Source organism: Leopardus geoffroyi, chromosome C1 (assembly GCF_018350155.1).
Source record: "Leopardus geoffroyi isolate Oge1 chromosome C1, O.geoffroyi_Oge1_pat1.0, whole genome shotgun sequence".
Lineage (NCBI taxonomy): Eukaryota > Metazoa > Chordata > Mammalia > Carnivora > Felidae > Leopardus > Leopardus geoffroyi.
In genome coordinates, this window is record NC_059328.1 from 189,995,815 (window position 1) to 190,017,824 (window position 22,010).

Below are 22,010 nucleotides of genomic sequence, written 5' to 3' on the forward strand. Positions count from 1 at the left end.
CTTTAGTATGCAATGCATTTACTAAATCAGAGACTCCTATTTGGTGCTGTGTACCCAGTAGAAAGGGAACATGAGTCAAAGAATGAAGGGGTGGAAGAGGAAGTGAGCCCATTTACCACCACTCCCATTGACCCATTAGAAGATTTTGTGCTTTCGGTCTCTGCTACTGATAAGGAACACTTTCTTGCTAGAAGACACAGAAAGACTCCCCAAGAACTACAGATTATGGCTGCCATGAGGATGCCTCAGAGTCCTCTGTCCCAGGATCAGCAGGCAAAAAGAAGTTTCACCACACTGGTAGAGGTAATTGACAATGATCACAGGAGGAGATAAGGCTGCTTCTACACAATGGGACAGGGAGGATTACATGTGGCACACAGATGATCTACTTGGATGTTTCCTGGTACTCTTGACCTATTTTAACTATGAACAAACATGTGTAGCTACCCAGAACTGTGAAGGATATGATTTTCAAGGGCTCAGATAATCAGAAATGAAGGTTTGGGTCACATCAGGAGGTAACTCACCCACGTCTACTGAAGTGATAGCTAAGAATGTGGGGAAGGAATTTAGAATGAAGACTGGGGGAGGGAGAGGAGGAAGACTCGTTATGGTCTTGAGGTCAATTGCAATGATGAGGGTTGTTGTTCATCCATTAACTTCCCTCTTTTGAGTTTTCCCTCAGGAAGAAAGGCTCATAGGAAAAGTGGAAGAGAAGCTGCCCGAATCTAAGTGGAAAAGTGGATCCATGTGGCACAAAGGGTGGATTATGAAAATAAACCTCACAAATCCCCTCCTGTAAGGAGGGTAATGGACCAAAGACCCAAGCTGGGGCACTCTGACATCCATAGCCCTGTTTATACTGAGGTATTGCCTCCCATGGGCTGCTCCTAGCCAATAACTCTGAGTGGCAAAAATTCTAAAGCAAGCCTGTTCCAGATGGTTCACCTTGGCTCAAGGACCACTGACACTCTTGCCAAACCTCTCCTAGACTGTATAGGGGTCTAGCATGCTTCCACCCAACCTTCCCTCCCACTCTCCTTCCCTTAAGGGCCAGCTTTGCATAAATATCTGATGGTTCTTCCAGCTTTCCCCATCTCCCTCCCCATTTTCTTCCATAGATACTTCTCCTAATAAGACCTTTGCATGCTTAATCCCATTTTGGTAAAAAATGTCAATAGTTCTGAAGTTGAGAAACTTTGGCTTACAGAGATAATAACAGCAGGAGCTGCGTATCAATATTAGCTCAACTACTTTGTGATTCCCTGAAGATAGAGCTCCTGAGGATTGGGCCAGATGGCAGATGCTGCACCAAGAAAAATGATATTTCTGAGAAGCAGTTGGACTAAGATTAACAGTATTCTGCTTCCAAGGGGTTTGGTCAGAACTGACTTTCTCTGAGAAACCATGGTCTTTTTTTTTTTTTTTTTTTTTTTTTTAATTTTTTTTTTTTTCAACGTTTATTTATTTTTGGGACAGAGAGAGACAGAGCATGAACGGGGGAGGGGCAGAGAGAGAGGGAGACACAGAATCGGAAACAGGCTCCAGGCTCTGAGCCATCAGCCCAGAGCCCGACGCGGGGCTCGAACTCACGGACCGCGAGATCGTGACCTGGCTGAAGCCGGACGCTTAACCGACTGCGCCACCCAGGCGCCCCTGAGAAACCATGGTCTTAACAACCCTTGTCCACTCTGGCTTCCCTCCTTCCTTCCTCCCTTTCTTCTTTCGTTGTTTCATTCCTTAATCCCCATACCCCTTCTCTCTTCTCTTTCCTTTTCTCCCCTTCTCTCTTTTCTGGCCCCAGTGACTTTTTGGCTCTTGCCTTAATATTGTATAGTTAGTAAATGACAATGATTACTCAATAGTTCCATCATGAAAACACAATTCTCATGCGAGCAGTTTACAATGACTTTTAGTTTGAAATTTCTCATGGTTCGGTTTCGGATAAAAGGTGAATGTTCTTGGAAAGTTTGAACTTAATCAGAAAAGTTATTTTAGAATTATGATCTTAGGGTAATTGCTGGGCTTTTAGATCTGGAAATATTTTCTTACCAGTTATTGTCCACTGATTGCAAGGAGATTTGGGTTAATAAATTTATCACTTAATAATTTTTTCCTCCTCTTCAGTTCTTACGCATTTGCACATATTCAGTTTCACTTCTACGGTTAGCACTGCACCCCCAAATTAAAGCCGATTTTAGTCCAACGTCAGGTTCTAACTGGGTCAGGTTTGCTAAGAATCAAGCCCACTTTTGTCAATTCTTTTCATAAAATTGGTCTGGGTTTCAAGAACATAATGAAACCAGAATGTGGGGGAGTTTAGAATATAGTCTGGTCTCAATTTGTCTGCTCTTTGAAAACCACGGTCTGGTTTCAACCCAACTAAACTTGGATAGTTTAATTTAAAAAAAGTAGTGACTAGAAAATCCCATCAATCCATGGAGCACAATAGCACTCTTCTAAGGACACTAAACCCAGAAGAAAAGGAAGCATGGAAGTTTTCTTGTTAGGTTTGCCAATAAAGTGATAGATATTCTAAAATAATGTTTCAGAATTTATGAGTGATAGCCTCTTCAGAAAGTGATCTTGGGTATCCAGTCAGCCCTATTTATGTCTCATATCTCTATATTGATCAGTTTTCTTCATCTGTGTTCCCAAATGTCTTACCTCACCTGCAGGCCCTGTTTTTCCTAACTGAAGTTTTAAGGGTTTTAAAATTCTCAGTCCTTCACTGAATGAGGCTTGCATTAGTCACTATCCAAGACTTAGATCCAATGAAGTTCTGACCATGGGACTGTCACTTTGGAAAATGGCCACTGGGCTCCTGCCATACTCAGGTAAGGCTTAGATTTCCTCTAAGTCCCTTTGTCTGCATCTCAGAGGACTGAGTTTCTGCTTTGAGACTTTTGAGTGTCTTGCTCTGTCTTGCCCTTCCCCTGGGGCCAGAAACCCTGACCTGATCTCCATCTTTGTATCTTGGGGCCTGGGGCTCATCAGTATGTGGACAGGCTTTCTGAATAAAGAAGTATCAGGCTACTATCTGCCTGGAGTCCTACTTTTTGTGCTCTACTCACTGTGTACAATCTCTTTTCTGTGGGCTCCAGTGCTGTTACTTAAATTGTGCCCTGTGAAGGTTTGGCATAACTCACCATCTAGTCCCCCAGGGGCCTGAAGTTCAGCTGCAGTTCTGCAGTAGTGATGGCTCATGAGAGAATCAGCCTTCCTCCCCATGTTACACTTGCTTTTTGTGGCCATGGAGTAGGGTCATGACTCCCACTCGAATCTAAGATGTTCATCCCTGTTCCAGTGCTGCCACCATTACTGAAAATGTTCTCGGTATTTGAAGGCCTGTATATAGCACAATCCTTCCAACATCTTCAAAGGTAACACTTATTATATGAATAATAATTTGACATTCCCTCCCACCGACAACAATTTCCTCATTATCTGAGGGATGTTGGTGGTTAAAACACCAAGATATGACCATACAGTAACAAGACACTGCGTTTTTTCCCCTCCATAAAAATGAGAATAATTCCAAAAGTGGCATCCCAGGGATTTTCTGAACAATGACAGTATCACTGGAAAAATATAACCTTCCAAGACGACATATTTGAAGGGCTGCAGTCATTTGAGTTTACAATTTTAGATAAAGCGATTGAACCTTTTATCACTGAAAGTTTTTGTTTTGTTTTGCTTTTTAACTATAATGAGTTGTGGGAAGCCAGTCAGCCTTACATTTCCTTGGAATTCTCTTTGTGACATAGTGGAGCATCGCCTTGAATGTAGGGCCCCAAGAAGAACTTCTCTTTCTCTTGCTTCCTTCTGCCAGGGAAGAGGCTGGCATGGTTAGGAGCCTTCAACTGGACTCCCATAGCACATCAAAAGATACTTTTAAGTAGGAATTCTGACATAGAGGAATTGGCCAGATAATTTTAAAAATGCTTAGGGTTAGTTCTTGAATTTTCTGTCTTTGTATGCTAAGTATCGTGTCTAATTTATATTACTGAATATCTGATTCTGACAGATTTTCCCCATGACACCTGAAGTCCATGTTCAACTGAGAGTGATCTGTTTGAATGACCTGCATGGTATGTCTTGAATGATTTCTGTCAAGTTGGAAACCAAGGACATACACTTAGAGAGTGCAAAGTCTGCAGATGATATGAAGCCAGGCCTAACCACCTGCCTGTGAGGATCACTTTCTCTTTTTCACAAACAATCAGAGGGCAAGAGATGGACCTTAAAGTTCTGATTCCCATATTCAAGATCTCAGTATATTAGGGCCTGGATAACTTAGACTACTTCCTCTTCTAAAATTTACCGCACTAATGTCTTTCTCCTATACTGGTCACACAATCCATTTATTCGCATGTCCAATTAACCATATCCAACACATTACTTACATTTGGGAAAAGGAGTGTGTTTCTGAACGTATACGATGTTTTTCACAATGTTCTAGGAAAATTAACACAAGAAGTGCTTTCAGAGTATTGTGATGCCAATGCGGTCACAAAAGTAGAGAAGCTGATGCTACAATACGTTGTGCTGGTGAAATTGCTTCTTTGGTTGATATTTCAGAAACCAGAGTTCTTGTATAAACTCATCTTGTATTTCAAATCTCTGCATGAATCTCCTTTCAATTTTTTCCCCCAAAATAGGAATGTTCAAGTTCTGATGAATGGGTATATGCTTAGTGTTCTATAAACAATAAAGACTTTAATTTATATGGCTTGTAATATCTTATTTTTCTAGTCACAAATAATACATATACATTCAGAAAGATGGAAAATAGAGGTAAGATGAGAGAATAAAAATTCTATAATCACTGGTAGCATGTTGCTGTATATAATTCTGCATGTATTTTCACTTTATTTTTACAAAATGAATCATATTCTAAATACAGTTTTCTAACCTGCTTTTTCCATTTACATATCATGAAGGGAAAATATGCTTTTAATTAAAAATTATTTAGGGCTGAAAGTTAGAGTTTCTTTCTAATTGAGCCTCCTCATTTTCACAGATGAGAAAATTAAACTAGTGAGATTATATAATTAAAGTGATTTCCATTTAGGTAGCATTAGAACCACATCTATAATTCAAAACTCTTAAATCCCATGTCACCATTTTATGCATTTTACTCCTTATTTGCTACAACCAACCCTGAAACAATAAATCAGAATTAGAGAGTGTGAGAAAATCATATCTTCCCCTGATATGTTTTAGCTGGGCTAAATGTTTGCTGGAAAACACAGTGGTAAAGGTCAATTGTTTCAGAATTTATTGAAAATATCTTATAGAAAACAATTTGTAGATTTTACTAATTAGTTTTCAATCTTTAAAGCTTCAAATTGAAATCCGGGTACCGGAACAACACAGGGCTTGAGGCAGTGAATCTAGGTGACATCCCAAACTGCTAGAAGTCTATAAAAAAATTATTGTCTAACCAGTGTCATAGAAATATGGCTAAATCTAAGTAAGAGTTTCCTGACTTTTAAGTTGGTGACTTAAAAAAAAAAACATTTATGCTGCAGTAATTTGAGTTAAAGACTTTTAAAACCGGTTCTATGAGTCTTATCAATCACAATCATTTTATTTGCTAAATTTAGTACTAGAATGACATTATCTGCACATTCTTTGTATAAAAACATCTAGCAGAGCATCTTTTTAGGGGCTTTGTGATTTCAAGAGGTTTTTGGAATTTTATGAAAGTTCCACCCACAATCAAAACCAATGTTCTCTTATGGTTGATTAATTCTGTCAGATGGGTCGGAATTGATATTTCTTTGAATATATGCAAATTATCCTTCATTTAAAGTTTCTGCTTTGTCTTTTTTTTCTCTGCTCCATTTGCTTCTCATTTCTCTTATTCTTTCTTCTCATTTTCCTCTTTACTTCCATTCTCTTAAATTAAAAAATCTTGTGGATTTCCCTTCCAGTTTATTTTTTTGATATAGGAGATATTGAAGTCCTTGAATATATTCAGATTTACAAAGGCCATTGACTTACATAGACAGTTTATGATGCTAATTAAAAGAAGGCCTGCATATCTAGACAGAGTCAGAGGATTTGCAAGTAATTTGTTTTCTCAAATACGAACAGTGGTTCCAAGTGATAAGAAAAAAAATTACATTTGCTCAATATATTTATCACCACAAACTTGGTTCCTGAATTTGTCTTACAAATCAGGGTAATAAATTCCAGTAGCAAAGATTTAATTTTGAAAAATCATAACTTCCTTTAACTTTCTTGTAGCATCATGAATTAAAAATTTCTAACAACCTCATATGTTCTTCAGTACACATTGTCTATCTTATCCAAAAGGTAAAATGCAGGGGATACAGTTGACTGATGTTTCTTGACCTGCTTATGTTTTGGGAGGACAGGAAACAAATGTTTGTGGTATATTCTACTTGTCAGTATTTTTTAACCAGATAACACAAATGACCAGAACTGCAAAGTTTGCATGTAGGGTAAGAACTGTATGTAATCAGAATAAACTCAAATAATGTTGAGAAATAACAAAAACGATAAGCAATGGATTCCTCAGGATTTTAAAGTCAGTGTCATTTCTGTAACAGGATTCTCTTAGATGGGCATGGAAGCTGGGGTCTATGTATGTGCCAGACAAAGACTGCAGACCCTGGGTTTTCATTTCAATGCATTACTCTTACTGCCTTCAGCAGGCCCTGATGTGCTCATGTAAGTGCAATTATTCAGTTTCCTGCTCATGGATGAAGCTCTGGGACAGAGATTTTCCTCTTAGAGCATAATCCATGGTATGGGGCCTGCTAAGGAAAGCTGCTAAATGCAACCAGCTGCTCTCAAATTATATTCTCCTAAAACATGCTTGAATCATATAGTTCACTGAGCCAAAATTTCCTACATGGCCTCTCTCCATCTCATTTAGTTATTCCACAACTGAGTAACCTGTTAGAAAACTGTGCCCAGGGAAAGGCAAAGCCAAATGATCCATATCTCAGATTCTTGCTGGTTATGATTCAGTGTGGTGTGTGGTCAGAATTGTAGATGATGAGGAAAAACAAGAACGTTTCTCCCTTGCCTCAGCCAGTCAATGATGCATTTACCAGTTCATTCTTTTTACACTTGGAGTGTAGTCAACTTGGCTATAGATTTTGTCCAGATTACATTCAGAGAAGAGCAAAACGTATGGTCAACACATATCGTAAGACCAGTGGTGTGCTTTCTAAGATGGTTAATGCCAATTGAATCCATCATCATAACCATATTGTATATGTATATATGTGTGGTAAAGGACACATAAAATTACCATTTTAAACATTTAAAAGTATATAATTCGGGGGTATTTAATACATTCATTATGTTGTGCAACCATCACCACTACCTAATTCAAGAATGTTTTCATCACCCCCAAAAGAAATCCTGTACCATCAAATAGCCACTTTCCATTCCCCCCTCCCCACAATACCTGGCAGTCAATGGTCTGCTTTCTGTCTCTAAGGACTTGCCTATTCTGGGTATTTCATATAAATGGACCATACAATATGTGGCCTTTTGTGTCTGGCTTCTTTCACACAGCATGATGTTTTCAAGGTTTATCCGTATTCAAGCATGCATCAGTACTTCATTTCTTTTTATGGCTGTATAATATTCTATTGAGTGGATGTAGCACATTTTCTTTATCCATTTGTTAGTTGATGGTCACTTGGGTTTTTTCCATCTTTTGTCTGTTGTTTTTGGTATTGCCGTAAGACCATAATTTTCAATTTTTACTCAAAATCTGACTTGCTGATTTGTGTTTGTCAGTACCTAAAACCTATGAGGAAGTTTGTTGGGGCTGGGCTTCAAGTTGTAAACTTGCAGGAAATTAAAACCAGAAGTCATGTTAGTTTAAGAGGTCTTGGGAAGATGGTGGATGATAGTGAAGGCATAGTGAGAAGAGGCTTTAAGTTAAGGACTTTGGGGCCTCATTGTGGTTCTGCCACCAATAGGCTATGCATGTAATTTGGGGTAGATCACTTCACCTCCCCGGGTCTTTCTTTCGTCCTCTGTAAAATGGGAGAGCAAAACTAACGTTTCTTCTAGGATTCAATGCCTGTAATAGGCTGTGCAAATACACTGTGCTCCTTATTATGTAATACACATTTCTCCACCATCAGAGCTGCTAATGCTCACGCTGCAAAGGAGCAAAGACACTCCTTTTCTATGCTTAAGGTGTGAACATAAAAGTTTCCTATGAACTGGAGGTGTGAAGGAGGTCATTGCCTGAAATCATTCAAATGCTACGATGGCAGCAGGGCTAGAAATAACACAGCTCAAAATGTGAAAACAGTGATTGCCTCTGTAACCAAGAAACTGAAATAAGTTCTTGAAGCTCAGATTATACAGGCCACCAATATCATTAGAGAAATGGATTCCATCAAATGTTTGGTACTTCCAATGTTACTCTTTAGAGAGAGCTTGTAACTCTTTGAGGTTGGGTGGTTATTCAGCATTAAAGACAATTTTCAGTCACACTCTGAGCTTGCACTAGGACAAGAAAACATTAGTGACTTGTGACATTTCTGCTTTTGTAAAATGGAAATAATCCTGGGCTATCTCAGCTTGCTCCAAATGGGAATCGGGTGTACTCTGAGCTTATCATTCAGGTGGGGTGAGCTGGGGTGCATCATAGGTCGAATACAAGACTATTTACCCTTCCCTTTTTATTTTTTCTTTTTATTTCTTCTTGATGATAAAGCAATAAGATCTACATGCACAGGGATAAACCCTAAATGTGTGATATTGGGCAAGTCAATTAACTTTCAACATCAGTTCTCTGATCCGTAAAATAAAGAGGTTACCTATTTTGAAAATGTCTATTCCTGGCTTTTGATAAAGTCCCTCACCCAAATTATTCATGGTTGGCTATGTTGCAACAGGGGTGAAGGATTAAGACTAAAACCCAATCCAAATTTAATCTTATTTTTAGGTGTGAGAAGTTAAGGAGATTGAGGGAAAATCAGAGATGATAATGGCTAAATAAGAAATATAATAAGAGACCATTATATATAAATGGAGATAAGATATTCAAAAAGATTTAATCATATAAAGTAAGGAGCTTAGGCAATTGGAACATAGATTCTTCCTACAAATGACTTTGTCATTTATTCATTCAAAAATATTTGTTTTCATCTCTACGTAAGTGAAGCTCTGACAGATAGGATTAACCTTCAACTGAAGTGGTTTCAGCATTTCATTTTGTCATTAAGATCAGCAAATAAAACTTTGCTTCCCTGACAACCCTTTTCACTTTACCCTCAGCAAGGTGACAATGTAGACTGAAAGGACAGCAGTAATCTATTCTATTTCCCCACAAAGGGGCTGTCAGAAGGTCCACAGCTCAGAAACATCCATTTTTACCTGACTTTATGATGTAGATTACAGCTCCCTAGGGACTGAAAATTAATCTACCACATTTATTTAAGTGAGTTCTTGCCCAGCCCATATTTTCACCCTTTAATGGTAATGAAGCTAAAATTTCTTTCCAGTCACTTTGCATATCGTTTCCTTTCTCTTAGCTCTCTTTCGAAGTGAGATGATTGATAGGTCCTTCTTTAGCAATCACTTGAGTAGATGATTTTCTTTTTCCTTTGAAGTCAATTTTGAAAGGAGTTGTACTGTGATGAGCTAATTAGCACAAAAACAGAGTATATAACCTTAATTAGGCATGATAATAGGCTCAACGTAATGGGATGTCCTGAAACTGCAGGCTATGCAAATATTAGACTTTTCATTCCTCCCATTACATCTGAAACCATCAAGCAAAGGATGTTTTGCAGTATGTACCGCAGTCAATGCCAGGTGCACATCTTTCAACAAAAGGTTGGTTTTGGGGTAAGCTAGTTGGGGAAAGGATAATAGGAGGAGGGTTAGGGAAAAAAAAAAAAGCTTAATAAAACTGAAAAGCCCAATTAATCTCAGAATCAGCTTTATAAATTCAGAGGAGTTTTATAATTAAGTAAAATAATGCAGTTACCCTACTCAAACTATATCTCATCTGGAATTCTGAAGACACCCACTGTAGGCATCACTTGAAATTATGCAAATCTTGAGAGATCTTTCAAATCCAGTAACCACTAAGAGTACTACAAAACCAGTCTGGGGTTTACTCAAACTAGTAGGATACAGGAAGATAGTGAGGAAATGAAATCACAGTGAATCCCCGAGCCCTAATTTTAGCCAATTATTTTCATTTCCTCTACCACCAACCTTTTTTGTTGTTGTTGTTGGAGTGGTAAAAGTAAATAACAAAACCGACTTTCCCCTTTCTACCCTGAAATGAAAATATCCAAGGATGTAGTACCCCCAGACATTTGAGTATTCAACCACTGAATAACTGAGAGCTTACAATATCCTTAGGTTATGTCTAATGTGAGTTATAATAAGCTATTTGGTTTCAGATACTGATGGGAACACCGATAGCAGAAATTTAGTAAGTATGTGAGTATTAGAATAGTCAGTCCCTGGTTTAAGTCTGATGTACCACTCATTCATCAGAGATGATAATGAAAGGGTTTATATAAAGCTGAAGTTTGTAACCCATAGTTTTCTCCGTATTTAACCTATAAGCTAACATTTACTGAGCACATACTATAGTCTAGGCAGAGTTTTCAACATTTTATTGGCATAGTCTCACTGAATCATCACAATAACCCTATACGATAGCTACCATAATTGGCTATATTTATTTTACAGATGAGGAAGCTCAGGATCAAAGAAGTTCAAAAACTGTACCTAAGATCACACATCATGCAGTAGAGTTAGGATTTGAACTCCAGTCATACTCTTCACCACTGTGCTGGGCTTGTTAGTATCTGTCAGTCCCCTGATTGAATCCTTACTTACTAGCCCTTTTCCCAGAGCTGGAAATGAGATGCCAGAAACATAAAATGGGTTGAGACCTAAATTGAAATGCAGAAATTCTCTATCACCTATTATGTACAAAGGAGGCCCTAGTTAGATGCTAGGGTGAATGTGTGAGTGCCATGGAAATAGAATTTGATATAGGTGAGATAGAAGAATTGCACAGAATTGACTGTAATAAATATGTTATTATTGTACATGAGATAATAGGGAAAAAGTAAGTACTGGATGGGAATGAGACCAGAATTTAAATCCAGTTTTTGCTGCTTATCAGCTGTGGGACTAAAGCAACCAGGGACTCTACAGCAAACAGGTGGTTCAAATGAGAGATTCAGCAAAAGGACTATTTTAAGAGGTATTAGGAGGGTCAGGAATAGAAGATGTTAATGCACACAGATGCTAGCAACCCTGGAAGGTGGTCCACTCCCAATACTGAAAGGACCGGGGAAAGAAATAGTGAGAATTGGCTCATAGAAGGGGCAGGCGGTACTCAACAAAAGCTGTAGCTGTGCAGAGCTACTGTTACTGCCAGAGATAAGGTCCTGAATCTGGGAGAGAGAAGAAATATCCTGATCTCTGCCCTCCTTCCTTTGGATCTTCTTTAGGTGCTTCCCATCTGCTGGTCCCTCCCAGAAGCCAATCTGCCAGGGAACCCAGTTGTCCCTGTGGGTCTGCCTCCCAGGTGGAAAATGGATGTAAGGAAGGGGGGTGGAGAATAACCTTGGGCAAGTCACTTCCTTTCTCTAAATTTCAGTCTGCTTATCTGTGGTATAGTGCCTTCCATAGTAATAGTGGTCCTATAATTTTTGCGTTAAGCTTTTTATTTTGAAAAACATCAATCTTGCAAAGAATTTTTAAGAATGTATCATGAACACACAGATATACTCTTCACTTAGCTTCACCAATTGTTAATATTTTGTCTCTGTTGTTTTATTCTTTTTCTCTCTGGGCTAACACAAACATACACCCGTATTTTTGTTGAGCCATTTGAGGGTTATTTACTGACATCCTGAGACTTTATCCCTGCTTGCTTAAGCAAACATCATATAAAAACAATGTTTCCCTACAAAACCCCAGTTAAATGATCACACTCAGCAAATTTAACATTAATACAATCCTATTGTCAAATATAGTCTAAATTCAAATTTCCCCAAGTGTCTCTATAACGTGCTATGTAGTTATTATTTTTAAATCAAGGATCACACATTGGATTTTATCATCATGTCTCCTTAGTCTCCTTTAAGCTAGAACAATTTTCAAGGTTTTTTCTTCTTAAAATCTTTCACGATATTGACATTTTTGAAGAAGCAAAGGCCCATTTTGAAGGCCAGTTGTTTTGCAGAATGATCCCAATATGGATTTGCCTAATTGTTTTTTCACGATTAGATTCGATTTAACCCATTTTGGCAATACTACTACAGATGTGTCGTGTTCTTCTCAGTGCGTTATATCTGGAGTCACATGATGTCAAAATGTATCATCATGGGTGATCTTTAGTTTGATCACTTGGTTAAAGCAGTATCTGCTAGATTTATCCATTATCTTTTCCCCTTTGTAATTATCAAATAATCTATGGGATGATACATGGGAAAAGAATATATCTTTTTCACCAACATTCTTTTTATCTAGTGTTTTTCAAAACAATCGAATTTTCTTGCTATTGCAGAAATAGTTTCATGAAAGTATAATTAGGGAACCTGGTAAGCTTCTTTGAAAGTTCCTATAACAACCTTCAAGTCTTCTTATATTAAACTGTTTTCACTCCTTTATCTATTCATTTAACAAATGTTTATAGAGCGTTCACCTGAAAACTTGCCTGTGAAATTTTCATCAGTGGCTTCATGGTTGCCTAAACTAATGTCTTAACTCAGATCATTCTCCTGTGCTCCAGACCATATTAGCAATCGTTTTGGAGTCTTTCCCCCTTACATTCTGTAGATAAACTCAAGGTACCCAAATGGAACTCATCATCTTCATTTCCTGATCTGCTTATGTTCCCTATTCCCGGAAATTGTACCTCTGTTTTCTCAATGAGCTTTCTTGAATGTCCAGATACCATAGTAGTTCTTTTATACATGCTATATGCATTATCTCATTTAATCCTTACAACAACCTTGAGTTGTAGTCACTATTTTCTGGAAGACATTGGGCTCTGAGCCCCAGATCAACAGCTAGCAAGCCTTCATACTAGGATTCAAATCTAGTTCTCTTGGACATTAGAACCTTTTCTTTAGTGCAGTGATTAACAGCATTTCCCACTTCAGATCCTGGCTCTACCACTGAGTATGGGGGATTGGATAAATTCAAGTCTCAGTGCCTTGGTTTTGTCTTTTATAAATTGAGAAAACCTATGATCCCTGCCTTGTTTTGAGACTTGAATGAGATAAAATTGACAAACATTTGAACTGTCACAGTATGACAGTGCCTCTTAAGCCATAAATTTGGTGTTCTCTACGCATTCACTGCCTTTGGAATAGTCCTCTTAGGAACCTGTCACCACTGCTGTCACTGCCTTACTTTACACCAGGAATCGGCAAACCATGGTCTGCAGGCCAAATCCAGCCTCCACCTGTTTTTGTAAATAATGTTCTATTTTTTTTTAAATTAGGGTGTAATTGATATTGTGAATAATGTTTTATTGGAACATAGCCATGCCCTTTCATTTATGTATTTTCTGTGGCTATTTTCACCCTATAACAGTGGAGTTGAGTAGTGGCAACAGGGACCATATGACTTGCAAAGCCTAATATATTTACTGTCAGTCTTTTTACAGAAGAAGTTTGTCAATTCCTGGTTGCCTGGGGTATCGCAATAGCCTCCTTCTTGGTTTTCCTGGTTACATCTTACTTCTTCTTGAACTTATCCTCCCCATCCTTTCTCCCGTGCAAGTGGGAATTCCCCTAAAATGTGAACTCAGCCATGCCAATTTGCTCCTTTTTGGTGCATTCGCCCTCAGTGCTAAGAGCATCAGCTTCCACCTACTGTGGGTTCCCATACTTGTCTTGTCCTCTGGCCATAATGAGTGCTTTACGCCCTTTCCAATCTTGGCACATATTGTTCTTTTTGTTTCAATACCCAGCCCTTGCTCTTGTCCTCAATAATAAGCTCAGGTTTTACTTTCCCTGAGAAGCCCTTTCTGACTTCCACAGGCTGAACCAACGGCTTCTGCTCCTCTATGGCTGTGCAAGATACTTCAATTCCAGCATTTCTCTATTCTGTCATGATCATGGGTGTAACTATCTCCCACTCCTTCTGCTGTGTCTCCTCTCAAGGGCAGGAACATACAATTTTCACTTTTGTATCTTCAGTGACCTATCTGGGATCTGGCCCCTAGTAAAAGCCCATTAGGTTGCTCTTGCCTGTTGGCATCTCAGCTGGGTTGGAAGGCTTATATAAGGTGGTAGGGGAGTACAGAAAAAGGCCTCAGGAGAGGCTGTCATGTTGGTTAACTCCTGGATGATGCGAAGGAAGATTAGATATTGGGAGAAAATAGGCATTGGAACCGCATAAAGTTGATGAGACCCAAAAGAGGTGTTTTGGAGAAAGGACAAATGGAAGAAGGGGTCACGTGTGGGAATGCTGGAAGACAGGCTCACAAGAGAGGCATTAGGTCCATATTCTATAAAGCCTCCTCTGCTGTGCTGAGCTGTATGGACAATGGGAAACCGTGAAGGGCTGGAATAGGCAAACATATTCATGCTGTAACTGTCTGTTTGCATGTCAATCTCCTAGAAGTCCCTTAAGGCATTAATTGTGATTTGTCTGGTCCCCATTCAATCTAAGTGCACATACCATATAACTGGCATAGGTTTTCAATAAATGTCTCTTTTGTTATTGAAGTATATGAAAACTCATCAGTTTTAAGGTAGGTGGCCCCAATGTTTAGTGTTCTCTCATAGGGATGAACACTTGAACTGTTTACAGCTTTCATACATTTAGGAACTTCAGTCATATTTAACCTTAGTTCTTGGATTTTATACTTGAAAAATTCTCTTTAGAAAAAAAATGTCCATCTTCTTATGGAAGAATCTCTTGGATCATTTTGGCTGATGTTTGCTGGAATGTCTCCAACTCTATTTTGTCTTTGTTAAGGCTTTCAAGAGTACCCGAATTCTTTCCTAATTTGCAAACCAGAAGCAAAATCATTCATTTCTTGTGATTTTGGTATTTTCTCTCAACAAAATGCTCAATGGAGCTTGGAGAAATAAACTCTTATTTGTAAACTTGCCAGAGATGGTGAATACAGAGCTTTTATTAATAATGTCTACAGACTACTGCTGTCATTGGGTCAAGGGCTCAGAACCAGCAGCTTCATAGTTTTGGAGATGTGAATGAAGTGAATTGGGTGGTAAAAGATGCCTAGATAATTGGACATAATTGGGACTTAGGGAGACTCCTGCACTCCAGGAAATTCTCCAAGTCTCCACTTATCCTCAAAGTGAGCAAGAAGCTTCAGTTTCAAATTGAGTGCATTTTCCATCCATGGATTGGCTTGTTTTGTTCAGTTTTACTTTGAGTGTTTGAGGTTATCTTTTCGACGTAACAGCTAAACCCACGACTTCCTTTCTCGTAAAACCAAAACAAAAAGGCTTTCTATTCAGGTGCCTCTTGTGTGTGCACATGTATAGTACATACCTGGGATCAAAGCCAACTATATAAAGTCCTTGATTCTGTGTGGGTTCAAACACATTTCAAAGCTTCAGGATCCTGAAAGGTTTCACTCTGCTTCCTGAAGACCTGAACACTGCTCCCATAAAGCCATGGCTTGCTTTGGATTCCGGAGGCATGGGGCTCAGCTGGACCTGGCTTCTAGGACCTGGCCCTGCACTGCTCTGTTTTCTCTTCTCTTTATCCCCGTCTTCTCCAAAGGTGAGTGAGGCTTTTGGAGCATGAAGGTGGAGGAGGTGTTTCTCCCACCTGGGTTTCATTTCTTTCAGCAGTCAAGGGCAGTGATTTATAACAAAGCCAGAAGCTAAAGGTAAAACTCCAAACTCCTGGCTTGGATAACTCTGTATTCCAAGACAGCAAAGGGGACAGCTGGCAGCCGCAAAGGAGCAGAGATACAGCTCATAGCAGAGTCCCAGGCACTGACTAGGAGCTTAATAGATACATCTGAGTTGGTTTGGGAGACAAGCAATTTCATACACTTCTGTGTGATTGGAAGAAATTACTGTAAAGTTAAGTGAGTTAAGAGGAAAGATCTCCACAGTCCTTAATATATTTGAGCTTGGAATCAGGGTGAGCTCAAGATTTTCCTTTTTCAAAAACATTGATTTAAGCAAAACATATCAAGTTTCTTTCCTACCCAATTTGAGATTTTAAGATTCTCGAATTCACTTTTATAAATGAATCGACTTATTTAAAATTTAAGCCTTCTTTACTCAATTCAAAGTCTTAAGGTCTTCAGTCAATTCTATAAACTAGTTAGCTAATTATTTAAAAAATGAAAGCAGTTTGAAACCATAACATACACACACACACACACACACACACACAAAGAGAAAGAAAGAAATAAAAGGAAGAAGAGAAGAAAGAACACCATCAGTCTGTTTAGCCTAAGATACTTAATTGCCACCTGACCTATCTGTGGATTTCAGATGCAGATTCCCCAGTTTTCAGATGAAATAAAGCTCTTTACAGGTTGATTCTAGGTTTGCTACATATAAAATGATGAGCATTCTCACTGAATTTCAACCTTATCTCTCTCTAGACCATATCAGTTAAGAAACCATGTGGTTTGTACGATATATCTTGGATGCTCAGAGGTATTCCATAATTAAATTATTACCAACAATATTATAAGAAATATTTATATACATTTTCTTATTCTACATGTTTTGAACATGTAAAGATTAAATACTCTTAGAAGTAATTACCTTTACTTTGTAGAAAACTTATCTCCACCTGTTACTGAGATTCTCCCACTGAAAAATCGAGTGTGACCAGATTTACTGGTGATAATTGGGAATTTGCCTGGGGGTTGGGGGGCGGGCAGGAAACTTGGTCTTTAGGCTTAGCATCAATACAACAAAGATTATTGGGTGCTCATATGGGCAGATTATAATGGCCGCTCCTAGGAGTTATAAGCCAAAGGCGGAAGCTGCAAATTAGTGCGCAAAAAAACTTTAATACGGGATAGAACTTGATTAAATACTGTGACGGATTTATAACAGTGCAAAAGATGCTCAGAGGATGTTCAGGGGCTGCTCTGATAGACTGAGATGAGGGTTGGGGAAGAAGACTGTTATCTAGCCAGCCAGGGCTGCTGGATTAATTCTGGCAAGGGATGCTACCATGTTGTTCTCTCTTGTGAGGACAGACGTTGTCCAGTTCAGGTACTTGGGAGAAAGGACTAGTGATAGAGCGATTTCTATAGAGTCACTTATACATAGGAAGAGGTGTCCTGGAAACTCAGACTGGAGTGATAGGTTGGGATTAGATCATAGAGGACATAAATGCCACTTATTTCATTTGTTTTTGCAGTCAATGGTATGCAAGGCATCAAAGTGTTTGAGCAGAATTAATTAGTGGCATGGTTCATCCAAGTGTTGAGTGTCACTTGTATGATCGACTGGAGAGGGGCTGAGTTAGTTGCAGGAAGGTAGTTTGACATGAAGCTAAAGTTTTTTTAGATGATGCAAGCCTTTTTGAATGGAGAGCTGGCTTCCTTTATCCTGTAGAAGCCAGAGGGAGAAAGAACAAAGGAGCACGAGAGTGTTCAAGTGGAGGAGAGAGTGGCGGAAGAGGTGGTGGTGGCGGCAGGGGAAGCCCACAGAAGTTAATAGCAGGGTTGCCTCAACCTAGAGAGGAAACGACCCGGTGCCCTCTGCTCTGTGGCTTCCTTCATCTAGCAGCGTCCCTCCTTCTGATAATAATGCTAGGAAAGGTGACGTCCGGTGCAGTGACCTGGGGCTCAGCCTCTCTGGCCAGGTAAATATAGGCAGAGGTTTGTGACGTATGCATTGAGAGGTAAGGTGAAATTCTGTACGTCAACCTCCAAAATTTCCCCTACTGCTCATTAAAGTTCCTGTAGTTCTGTGATAACCATAGAATATCAGAGGTGGAAGGCACTCTGTTCTCATCTGACCTAATCCTCTCTTAGTACATGTGAAGGAAAATGAAGGCTACAGGGAAGGCATGACTCACCCCAAATCAAGTATATTTCATGGTAGGGCCTGGCCTTCAGTTTGTCACATCAACGTTCTTCCTGCTACAACCAACTGCCTTCAAGAAACTCTGTTCTGTAAGGAAACACCTTCATGGAGATGGGCTGGAAGTCAGCTGAGTGATGGAGGGGATGGATGGGGAGAGAAGGGAAGGGATGAAGAGTATTGGCTGAAGGGAGGGAAGGACTGGAAGGTGAAGCTGGAGAGTGTCCATCAAAGATCCACTTCCCTCAGCGAGAGATTTGGCCCGAGCCTGGTCGCGGGTGAGCAGGAGTTCACTGAGTTCCCTCTAATTTTCCCTTGTTAGGGATGCATGTGGCCCAGCCTGCAGTGGTGCTGGCCAGCAGCCGAGGTGTCGCCAGCTTCGTGTGTGAATACGGGTCTTCAGGCAATGCCGCCGAAGTCCGAGTGACTGTGCTGAGGCAGACTGGCAGCCAGATGACTGAAGTCTGTGCTGCGACATACACAGTGGAGAATGAGTTGGCCTTCCTAGATGATTCCACCTGCACTGGCATCTCCAGCGGAAACAAAGTGAACCTCACCATCCAAGGGTTGAGGGCCATGGACACGGGACTCTACATCTGCAAGGTGGAGCTCATGTACCCACCACCCTACTATGCAGGCATGGGCAATGGAACCCAGATTTATGTCATCGGTGAGCAAAACCTTATCACTAAGCTTACACCTTTTGCATCGCTGTCTTCTTTGCATGAAAACAGTTTTGTTCCTCAACTTCAGGTGGTTCATTTTTAGGATTATGGAAATTCTCTTTAAGAGTTCTTTGGCATACTGCATGGGAGTCTGGTTAATGGGTGGTGACCCAAACAGCGTTCTGACTAAAACTAAAATGGGGTGGGGATAGTGTTTTCTTCTACTGGAGGTTGGGGCACTTACTCTGGAGTGATAAGCACGGTGAAATTTGACTTTGGGCCTTTGATAGGACATTCCTGTAGAAGTGGCCCCCAGCAGTCAGACTTACTTAGGGGTGGACACCAAGGTCTGGAAGCTCTTTTTTTCACTAATGGGGGGGGGGGGGGGAGTAGGGCCCTTAAGTTTAAAGAGAGTCTCAAGGAAGCTGTGCTTTGTCTTCTGTTGCAGATCCTGAACCTTGCCCAGATTCTGACTTCCTCCTCTGGATCCTCGCAGCAGTCAGTTCAGGATTGTTTTTTTACAGCTTCCTTATCACAGCTGTTTCTTTGAGCAAAATGGTGAGTGCAATGCTGACAACACAACACTTCTGGTGGGGATGCCTCCAGCGATAGCAACTGACCGAATGATGCTGTTGAGTTCGGTTTTCTGGAGATGAAGCAATAAATGCAGAACAGTGGTAAAGGAAGGGCAGTGGTAAAGAACACGCTAGAACCCTTGGCATTGGCCTTTGAGGTTTCAGGATGACTAACATTTTAGATGAGTGTGTTTGACATTGAATGTTTGTGTGCTTCTGAACAGGGTTTCAGTTTGAGTAACCATTTGAACAACACGGGGCAGCTGTTTTGCACTTTATCTTCAAGACAATTGTACTTAAAAACCCTGAAATGTAAGATTAAGTTGGACAAAATGCTGCTATAGAAGACCACTGGATGGATTTTAGTCTCCCCTTCATGTCACTCCGCTTCACCTGGAAGCCATCCCTTGGTGCCACCCTGCTTGTGCCTTCCTTGTCCAAGCTGTAGCTGTCCACCCAATACCTGTCCAGGGCTCCCTGTTATCCAGTCTGCTCAAATGGAGAGTCTTGCCCTCCCCTCTAGCCCAGTGAATGAGAATACAAGGTTTTATTTATTGCAGTGTTGGTGGAAGAGATGGAAATATGGAATCAGGCCTCCTATCGGGATTTCTTTTTGGTGGTTCCTTTCATCTACCTCTGTCTATGGCTTGCTTTTGTCAACACAAACTTCTTCCCTGCTTCTCTTTCTCTCCCTGGCTTCCTGTCTTCCCCTCCCTCTCCTTCTCTCCCTCCCCTTACCCCTCACTGGATTCCAAGATCCTCTACTCAACCTGTTCAATTGCTGTAGATTCTTCTTACCTCATTTTCTAGAAACTGCCACATGGACACAGAATCTCAATTTACGGAGGTGATAAAAAATGGGCACTAATGTGGGCAAAAAGTTATCAAGAGTATATGAGGAGTGGATACGAGAAATACAGCTCTTGAACAGAGTAACTGAAGTTTATTATCTTATCAAGCTCCTCCCCTCACAGATAAGATGTGGTCGATCACCATAGGCATTTTGGGTGTCCTTTTTAAAGCTTTCTCAAAGTCTCTTACTCCTCTCTTGCAGTCAGGGAAAATGATTGCCATTTTACATCAATAGCACAGAGTTATTTACCTAAAGTGAGTTGTAATAGCTGAATCAAGAAAATCTTCTGGGGCTTATAATTCTGTATGTGGTGAACATTCATTTTTCAACAGGGTAGGGACTCAGTATTTGGTGAGTCCTATTATGTCTAGAAATGGCTTCTGTATTTCTCAATAATAATTACTGTTTCTTTTTTGCATTTGGCAGCTAAAGAAAAGAAGCCCTCTTACTACAGGGGTCTATGTGAAAATGCCCCCAACAGAGCCAGAATGTGAAAAGCAATTTCAGCCTTATTTCATTCCCATCAATTGACACACCGTTATGAAGAAGGAAGAACATTGTCTAATTTCTAAGAGCTGAGGCAATTCTAACTTTTTGCTATCCAGCTATGTTGCTTATTTGTGTATTTTGGGGGGGATTCATCTCTCTTTAATATAAAGCTGGATGCAAAATCCAGATGAAGTGTACTACAATTTGAAGCAAAGGTGCAGGAAAACAGAGCCAGGATGTTTCTGTCACATCAGATCCAATTTTAGTAAAAGCATCACTCGGGAGCAATATAGGGATGCAGTCTTATGTTGTAGGTGAAGGATATGGGTTAGGGGGTGGTGCTGTCCAAAGAATACAAAGGAAGAGAGTTAGGGAGAGGACGATATTGTACACGCTTTGTATTTACACATGAGAAGTTTATAGCTGAAGTAATGTTTTCAAGTTAAAGTTTTATGCTGTTATTTTTCTTAAATGTGGAATTACATGAAGACTTTAAAAATACTCACATGGCTATATTTTAGCCAGTGATTCCAAAGGTTGTATTGTACCAATATGTATTTTTTTTTATTTGATAGTATTGTGCATGGGGGCCACATGTGCTTTTGTGTATTTGCTGATGGTTTTAATATAAACACTATATGGCAGTGTCTTCCCACCATGGGTTCAGGGGAAGTTTTATGGAGGGGCTCAGGACACTAATACACCAGGTAGAATACAAAGTCACTTGGTAACTGGCTTGGAAACTGGCTGAGGTCATAACTGATTCTTATAGACACGTTGAGCTGAATTGGTGTTGACATGGGCTTTGGGCTTTTATGTTAGCTCCTTTCAAAGGTTTGCAAGGGAGTCCAGACTGGTGTATCTGATGTAACTCAATAGAACACCAACCTCAAGAAAATGGCTCACTCCAGGGGTCTTGTAGGTATGAACTTCAAGGAAGCTCTAGTTTCACAAGGGCCCCAATTCCTAACACATGGTTCATGCCATGGACAGAAAAAAGCAGCAGGTGGCAGAACGGGGTGATGAAAGTTTCTAAAAACTAACACTGTTGGTGTTTTTTAACTCATTATTTTCCATGAAAATGCAACAACATGTATAATATTTTTAATTAAATAAAAATCTGTGGTGGTCATTTTCCAGAGTTGTCTTTATCTTCCTTATATTTGAATATTGTGCTTCAGGGTTTTTTTAATGATTTTATTTTTGAGAGAGAGAGAGAGAGAGAGAGCGAGCGCGCGCAAGCATGAGCATGGGAGGGGCAGAGAGAGAGGGAGACATAGAATCTGAAGCAGGCTCCAGGCTCTGAGCTGTCAGCACAGAGCTCGACGTGGGGCTGGAACTCACGAACTGTGAGATCATGACCAGAGCCGAAGTCAGACGCTCAACAAAC

At 40.0% G+C, this 22,010-nt stretch overlaps 1 protein-coding gene across 5 annotated transcripts; it reads left to right on the forward strand.

Annotated features, from left to right (window-relative positions):
- Positions 1–90: 90 nt before the first annotated feature.
- CTLA4 (cytotoxic T-lymphocyte associated protein 4) lies at positions 91–21,759 on the forward strand. 5 transcript variants are annotated; one of them, XM_045480894.1, is made up of 9 exons: positions 91–303; positions 4,028–4,091; positions 6,582–6,702; positions 11,493–11,582; positions 15,623–15,756; positions 16,598–16,652; positions 18,361–18,708; positions 19,152–19,261; positions 20,558–21,759. In XM_045480894.1, the coding sequence occupies exons 2-9, from the start codon at positions 4,080–4,082 to the stop codon at positions 20,660–20,662; spliced, it is 975 nt and encodes a 324-aa protein (XP_045336850.1). In that variant the 5' UTR covers positions 91–303; positions 4,028–4,079; the 3' UTR covers positions 20,663–21,759. The 5 variants fall into 5 exon arrangements, with proteins under 5 accessions (XP_045336850.1, XP_045336854.1, XP_045336851.1 ...); XM_045480895.1 differs by having other exon boundaries at positions 245–303; positions 4,028–4,191; XM_045480897.1 differs by lacking the exon at positions 16,598–16,652 and having other exon boundaries at positions 245–303; positions 4,028–4,191.
- The last annotated feature ends 251 nt before the right edge of the window (positions 21,760–22,010 follow it).

Excerpts from the sequence above, each read along its gene's own strand:
- CTLA4 (XM_045480894.1), top strand. Across the intron at positions 6,703-11,492 it reads GCAGGCCCTGATGTGCTCAT|GTGCTTCCCATCTGCTGGTC; the intron begins GTAAGTGCAATT and ends GATCTTCTTTAG. Across the intron at positions 15,757-16,597 it reads TATCCCCGTCTTCTCCAAAG|ACCATATCAGTTAAGAAACC; the intron begins GTGAGTGAGGCT and ends ATCTCTCTCTAG.